Source organism: Trichosurus vulpecula, chromosome 1 (genome assembly GCF_011100635.1).
Source record: "Trichosurus vulpecula isolate mTriVul1 chromosome 1, mTriVul1.pri, whole genome shotgun sequence".
NCBI classification, from domain to species: Eukaryota; Metazoa; Chordata; class Mammalia; order Diprotodontia; family Phalangeridae; genus Trichosurus; species Trichosurus vulpecula.
Window position 1 is genome coordinate 362,289,884 of NC_050573.1, and position 7,742 is coordinate 362,297,625.

The 7,742-nt window shown below is 36.7% G+C and overlaps 1 protein-coding gene across 1 annotated transcript in view; it reads left to right on the forward strand.

Moving 5' to 3' along the window:
- Positions 1–7,038, forward strand: part of GALNT1 (polypeptide N-acetylgalactosaminyltransferase 1) — a 179,074-nt gene extending 172,036 nt beyond the window's left edge. Inside the window, exon 12 of the mRNA XM_036765028.1 lies at positions 4,870–7,038. Within this exon, the coding sequence (XP_036620923.1) occupies positions 4,870–5,016 (147 nt within the window). The 3' untranslated portion in view covers positions 5,017–7,038. The remainder of the gene's footprint in view (positions 1–4,869) is intronic.
- The last annotated feature ends 704 nt before the right edge of the window (positions 7,039–7,742 follow it).

Below are 7,742 nucleotides of genomic sequence, written 5' to 3' on the forward strand. Positions count from 1 at the left end.
TGTTGTCTAAGAGCACCTCTTTATTGTCTTACATTCTTATTTCCTTATACTGATATTTAATAGCAATAGATATATTAGGTTAATGTATTAAGAGTAGGTGGGTTAAAGCATTTTTAATATGTTTCTTTAACTTCAAGCCCTTTGCTTATCTTTAGAATGCTTGCTCAGTGATCTACCCTTTCTTTCGCCCACATACTTGCATAGATAATAAAGACTTAGAGAAAAGCTGAGTTCTAACTAGTGGTATAATATAAACATTGTTTTCCACTTGATCATGCTACATCAAAGCCTTTCCAATCACATTTTCCCAGCTTTCCACCTTAGGAATACAAATAATAATAATAGCACTGGATTTGGAGTCTGAGGACCTGACTTTAAATGCCACTTCTCCCTACTCCTTACTGTCTGTGTCACCTTAAACCAATGAGCCTCTATGAGCCTCTCTTACCTCATCTGTAAAGTGGAGGGTTGGGCTAGGTGATTTCTAAGGTTTCTTCCAGCTTCTCCTTATGGTTTTATGTTCCCGTGTTCCTAAAATAGCTGACATCTATGTAGCGCTTGCTACTTGCTTTGCTTCCAAACATTCTGTGAAGTAGGGAGTCTAAATATTATCCCCAGCTTGTAGCTAAGGAAAATACTGTACTAGAGGGTAAGTGACTCACCCACACTTGGACAGTTCATTCCACTTCAACAAATATTCTTGTTCCCTTGAGCCCTTTCTTTTTGCTTTCCTCTGGAATCTTATTTTCTCAGTTATTCACTGCTTAATTATCTCCTTGTTCTTCATTGTCTTTTTAATTTGTTACTCTCTGGTGACTCTTTCTCTTGCCCACTTAACTAGCAAGTGGCAGAACCGTTATGTAAGCCATTTGTCCTGGCTATAAATTCAGTTTTTGATCTACTAAATTTTTACTTCACTGCCTCCATTTATATCTCCCTCCTTAACTGTCCTTTTTTGTCTTCTTTCAGAGGAAAGGGTTTTTCTACTCAGCCCAAAACTAGCCCCCTCAATCTGTTTCCTTGACTTCAAGCCCTTTGCTTTTCCTTAGATGTTTGCTCAATGATCTGCCCTTTCTTCTGCCCACATACATGCATAGGTAATAAAGACTTTTATTGATACAGCATTTTATTCCCTGGAACAACCAAGGTAGGAGAGGTATCATTATCCCTGTTTTATAGAAAATAAAACTGAGGCTCAGAAAAGTTACTTGATTTACCCAAGAGCTAACAACCAAACCCAGTTCCTTATGACTCTTTTTATGTTCCACCAAAATTACCTATGGTTTCCTCTATATTGAAAAGATTTCCACTTATCCTCAGGCCACCATATTCTTTTTATTCTACTCACAGTCAAGCTACTTCTTGTTGCCTCTAAGTGCCTCACCTCTTACTCTGTCCTTGGTCCTTTGAAATCTGGCTTCTAATCAAACAGTTTTCTCAGAATTCACTTGATCACCAAGTTCAAGTCTTTTCCCAGTTCTGACACCTGGCTACTCCTTTCATAAACACTTCTGCTTTGGTTTATGGGACTCCATACTCTCCCGATCCTTGTTTGTTTTCTGCCTTATTTGATGGTGCTACCTCTTTCCCCTTCTTGACCTAAGGTCAGTTGCCACTTTGTCCACGAGACTTTTCCTAATGTTGTGAAAGAAAGCAGCTCCTAATTTAGAGTAGAAGGACCTATGTGCTAGTCCCAGCTCTTCCACTTTATATGTTCTGTCATATTTACCTTAATGTCTGTACACTAGTTGATTCTTTTATTTTTGAGAAAACTACCTTCACAAGCTTACATTTTCATTCAGGCATCTATTACCATTTCAGTAAGCCTCTTAAAAAAAGATTTCATAATATTAAACAAAGTTGTCTTTGGTTCTAATTAAGGAGAAGAAAGCTAAAAAAGAAAAATTAAACTTTATCCCAGACTGCAGGACTTTATTAAAAAGGGCAGATGTTTCAAAAATAATGTTTGATTAGAAGTTCAAAAAGCTATAAATAACTCCACAAATAATGAAGCAAATGTATTCCTCTTTTGACTTAGGATTTAAGTTCCTTATAGATGTAGGCTTAAGGCTTAAAACATCTACGATAAAAATGTTAATATGCCTCTGAGGAGAGAGAGTCCTATACAAGAAATATTATGAAGGTAAAACAGGCAGGTCTTGGCAGCAGCTTGCGTATGTGGCTAAGCAAGAGTGTGAAGGGGAGGATGACACTTAGGTCGTGACTCAGTAGTACCTGAAGTTAGGAAGAGGAGACGTTTGAGGAGGAAATCATGAGTTCAGGTTTGGGCTTGTTGAGTTTTAACATACTTTGATGTTTTGTCCCCTTTCTTCTAGTATATGCTATAAGATAGTCTCATCCCATTTTTGGCCACATTCTTATCCAGCCTCTTGCCAAGTCCTATCATTTCTCTCTTGCCACAACTTTCATATACATCCCCTAATCTTCTCTGACACAGCCACTCCTCTGTTGCAGGCCCTTACCGCGTCACATCTCTACTAATGGAGTAGCCTTCTCCTTGGTCTCTTGGCCTCTGTTCTCTCCCCAATCTGGTCCATCCTCCACTTAGCTGCCAAACTATGTCACTCCCCTACTCAGCAAACTCTAGTGGATGCCTGTTGCCTCCAGGATCAAATATAAAGTCATCTGTGGGCTTTTAAAGTCTTCCACATTCTGTTCCCTTCATACATTTCCCCTGCACATCCTCTGTAGTCCCGTGCCATTGGCCTCCTTGTTGTCCCTTAAACAGATCACTCCATCTCCTGATTTAGTGCCTTTTCATGCTAGTGTATTCTTTACCCTGCACCCTGTACGTGCCTTGCATGTGTACTGCTGTCTTCGTGTTGTCTCTCCCATTAGACATCACTCTTTGAGGGCAAGGACTGTTTTTGCCATAGTAAGTACTTAATAGATACTTTTTGACTGAACTTTCCCTAACAGTTTTTATTGATTAATGTTTCCTTCCCCCATTGTTTTGTGGTTTTTGACTTACCAGAAATAATATATATCTTTAGTTATAATTTTGGATTAACAGAATTATTTTATAGTGTAATTAGGAAGCAGTTAGGTGGCAAAGTCAATGAGGGCTGGACATGTAGACCTGAGTTCAAATCAAGCCTCAGGCAGTTGTTTCTGTGTGACCCCAGGCTAGTCACTTAATCTCCCTGAGCCTCAGTTTTTTCATCTGCAAAATGAGGTTAATAGTAGCACCTACCTCCCAGGGATGTTGTGAGGATAAAATTAGGTAATATATGTAAAACTCTTTGCAAATCTTAAAGTACTAGATAAGTGCTAGTTATTATTATTTTTAATTATGCAGCTTAAGTACCTACCCCATGTTTTTTGTTTCCCCTCCATAATTCTACTTATTTTTCCATGTAAATTTTAATTTATTCAGTTCTATGAGGTAGTCCATTAGTTTGATTGATGTAACATTAAAATATATAAATTAATTTTAAATACTGACTTCTACTATATTGGTATTACCTAGCTATGACTGGTTAATTGGATGCTGATTAAAGAGAAATGTTGTTGTGATATGAAATTCTAAGTCTTCTCTAAGAAAAAAATATTTCATCTCTCTTCGCTCTCTATCCATAAATATTTAACCATGACTTATAGAAACAGTGCTTTCCAAACATTGAAGTGATCAGGAATGAACCTCCTGCAGGAGGGGTCATAAATTTGTTTGCATGGTCTGCTTGCCAACTTTAGCAGTGTGTTATGTTTTGTTGTCCTTTGGACTGGACCTTTTCAAAAATTGATTGAGAATAGAAAACTGAATATTACTATATTTGCAAAAATAACACTGAGACATGAGTCACAAGAGAACAATACAAACCCACTCACTTGAAAGGATAGCTAGGTGGCCCAGGAGACAGAGCAATGACCTTGCAGTCAGGAAGACTTGAGTTCAGATGTGACCCCAGATACTTAAGTAGCTGTGTGACCCTGAAAAAGACTGCTCAGTTTCCTCATCTGTGAAAACGGGGATAATAATAGCACCTACCTCACAGGATCAAATGAGAGAAGATTTGTAAAGCCCTTTGAAAACCTAAAAGAGCTATAGAAATGCCAGTTGTTATTACTATTATTGAAAAGCAGACTTTTGAAGACAGGAAGAGAGACATAACTTTTGAAGATCAGAAGCTTAAGTTAAGTGATGGTTATGTTAGAGTGGAAAGTTCTCCCAAGAAAGAGGAAATAAGAATAAATACCTATAAAGAATTAAACAGAAAGATAAAGAATTACAGGTGAAAGCATTAGATAAAAAGCTTCACGGTAAAAAATCTTACAGTTTTTCTGATGTTTGGCTAAACAATTGGAATTATTCACTATACAGCCTCTTCAGCTGTTGCTTTGGAAGGAGAATCCCTTATATTAATAGGACATTGCTGATCTCTAGGAGGTCTATTTTATTTTATTCTAATCCTTATCCATCTTGTCCCTACAAAGATTAATTATGACTAGTAAAAATTTATCTAATAACAAGCACATGGATTGCATCAAATACAGCATGCCTGCCTCCTTAAAATTTGACAGCAACACTTGAACAGTAGAAGTATCTCCAAATGTATCTGCCACCAAAGTTAACACAGAATCACGAAGCTGGAAGGCACGTCCTTTATCCTACATGTATGGACCTGTTAAAATGCTTATCATTTTATTGCTAATCCTAATTATATATTATTTAATTGAGTATTTTTAAAATAATGGGTATGGGGACAATAATAAGTATAGAATATATGTATTTCCTGGAAGTCACTGTCTTTTTAAGTTAGAGATCTCATAAGTATCAAAAATGTACAAGAGACTTGCTCTTTTTCCCCCTTTATAATGATCAACTTCTCTTTCTTCCATCCCTTCTAGAAGTTAACCCTGCAGCATGTGAACAGTAATCAGTGCCTGGACAAAGCCACGGAGGAGGACAGCCAGGTGCCCAGCATTAGAGACTGCAGTGGGAGCCGCTCTCAGCAATGGCTCCTTCGAAATGTTACCCTTCCAGAAATATTTTGAGACACTTATTAAAAAAAATTAAGGATTGACTGGGCTACCTCAGCACACATTTCTGCCACATTCTTAAGTAGCAAAAAAGGAGAAGTGCTTGCCTGCTCTGCAGGATGCCAGGTTTATCAGCCATTAAAACTTTGACTCTCGCTTTTCACTAGCTGTGAACCAGCCTTCCTTTCTAAGGACGTGAAACTACATACTAGTGAAACTGTGCACACTGATGTTTACAAGATTGAAAGAGTCTTTCATCAAAGAATCATTGTAGAAAATATTTAGACAATGAAAACTTAACCAACGAGATATGCTCTCTGGAGAGCTGCACATATTGTTATAATTTGCTTTTGCACATCAGTAATTTCTGCTGAAAGTGCTATCATAATGAAGAGATTTCCAAGATTTTTTTTCCTGATTAGAACTGGTAACCAGCATATGAAATATTGATATAAGAAAAATGAAACAGCTGGAACCAGATTCACTATCATGAAGTAACATTTTTACAACAAAAACTATATTAAACAGGGTTCAAAGGAGATTAAATCAAAACTATGAGAAGTACAATTTGTTATAGTATAGTATCAAATTTATATGTAGATTTTATACCTCAGTGGGGAAAAATAACTTGATTCCAATGACATTTCTTTTGTTTTCATCTGTGTGATAGTCATGGATGCTTTTTTTTTCCTGGGGTGCTGAAATTAATTGAGCTGAAAAAATTTGGCTCTTTGAACATCAGTTCATTTTTCCACACTTTTTTATTTGTATTTGGTTTGTGGGCTGTTGGAATTGTAACTTTTTTATTGCCTTCTAAGAAACGGAGGTTTAGCGTAATGTCTAACTTGTTCAGTTTAGACCAGGCATCTCAGTTGCTCTTGGGTCACCTGGCTTGTGGACTTTTCACAAACAAAAAATTTCTTAGTGCATTTTCAATTTCTTAACTTAACTTGACTGATTATGCTTAATACCCAAGACTCATACTACTGTACTACAGATTTGTTTTCATAGCAATAAATCTTTGGTTATTTGTTTATGATTCCAGTCAACAAAAGGCCTGCAAAAGTGATTTATTATTTGGGTAGCTGGAGATAAAATAGTTGAAGGTTTTCTGGAAAACCTTTTTTTCGCTCCATACTCAGATGTGCTTCATTGTCAAGTGCATATTTAGATTAGATTCTCGAATTGTAATGTTGATCTGCTGCTTTTTTTTTAATAAAATCTGACAGAAAATGTTTAATTGGCATTTTTTAATAAGGTAGCCAAAGAAGTGCTTCATATGCCAGCCCTGCATTTCTTGCCTAAATTCCATTTTAGTTAAATTCATTTGGATTTTTCTAATTTTTGAACCACAAGATTATCTGAGTTTACAAGTTGGCAGAAACCTTTTAAAAAAAAAACCAGTTCTTTGATATGTACAAGTTTTTCATCCTATTTGCAAGATTCCTATTTAACTGTTAACTCCTTTTGTTGATGATATTGTAAGACTCACTGCTGGCAGTGTTATTTCCTGTGCTTAACAATGTTGCTGAAAATAACTTCGTCACCAAGGGTACCTGCCATGTTGATTGTATATATATTGTCCAATAATCTATTTAAGTTAACTAGTATGTATTGCGCATCCATAGGATCCCCTATACTAGGTGCTCTCGGGTGCACTACAAGTCAGAGTATGCAGACCAGGCCCCCATGGAGCTTTTAGTCTACTCTCGAATATGAAACATATCATAAATTGATTTTTTTCTGTCCAACTGGCTTTGTCAATTCCATCTTTCTGTGGAACTTATGCTTTAATAACCTAGGCCTATTATTTACAAGTACATGTTGTGACCAAAAATTTATGCTTTAGTAGTGTGCTATAGCCTGGAAATACCCTACTATAAGAGAGCCATGGAGCAATGAGATTTAACTTCTGGGTCATTATTGTTAGAGCGTGATAGATAACCCCATTGCTTTCTCTTTTTTTTTCCTTTCTCTTTTTTTTAATTAAAAAATAAAATCCTGAATAATGTCTTGAAATTTTAAGATTAACTACTAGTTGTGACTCAGATTGGTTTTATTAGTAGTGTTTAATGGATTCCCTTCAGTTACAGCTATATAGCAGGTACCTTCATGATTGCACATTATTCTACATGTAAGCTGGGTTGGAAGAAAAAAAATGAGAAAGAGAGAGCAGGATGGTGAAGACGAAGAGGGAAATGTCACTTTTTACTTAAGAAGAAAAGGACATTAAATGTAACAGAGATGGGTGATAGGCAATTAAAATAGTTCTTTAGTTACTTGCCCGTTTTACTTAAGGGACATTCTCCCCAACCCACTCCAGCACTGATGTTTTTGTTCTTTTGTCCTCAGTAGCATTCTTGAATGTATAACGTTGTGCAGTACTCTGTAAACTGTGGAAACAACCAGTAGACATTTACCTTACTGATCATGTTCAACTAAAAAGAAATTAAGGTTTTATTTGATTTATGTGTGGTTCCAAGTAGTTACCCAAGAAAAAGCTGTGTGACCCTGGGCAAGTCACTTCACCCTGTTTGCCTCAGTTTCCTCATCTGTAAAATGAGCTGGAGGAGGAAATGGCAAACTTCTCCAGTATTTCGGCCAGGAAAACCCCAAATGGGGTCACGAAGAGTCGGGCTGAACAATGACAACCAACAATGAAGGGAAGAAGGAAAAGTTTAGTTTTATGGTAAGTACTGTTGGGAGAAGTGTGATCGAGTGCAGAAGTTTATGCCACCTTT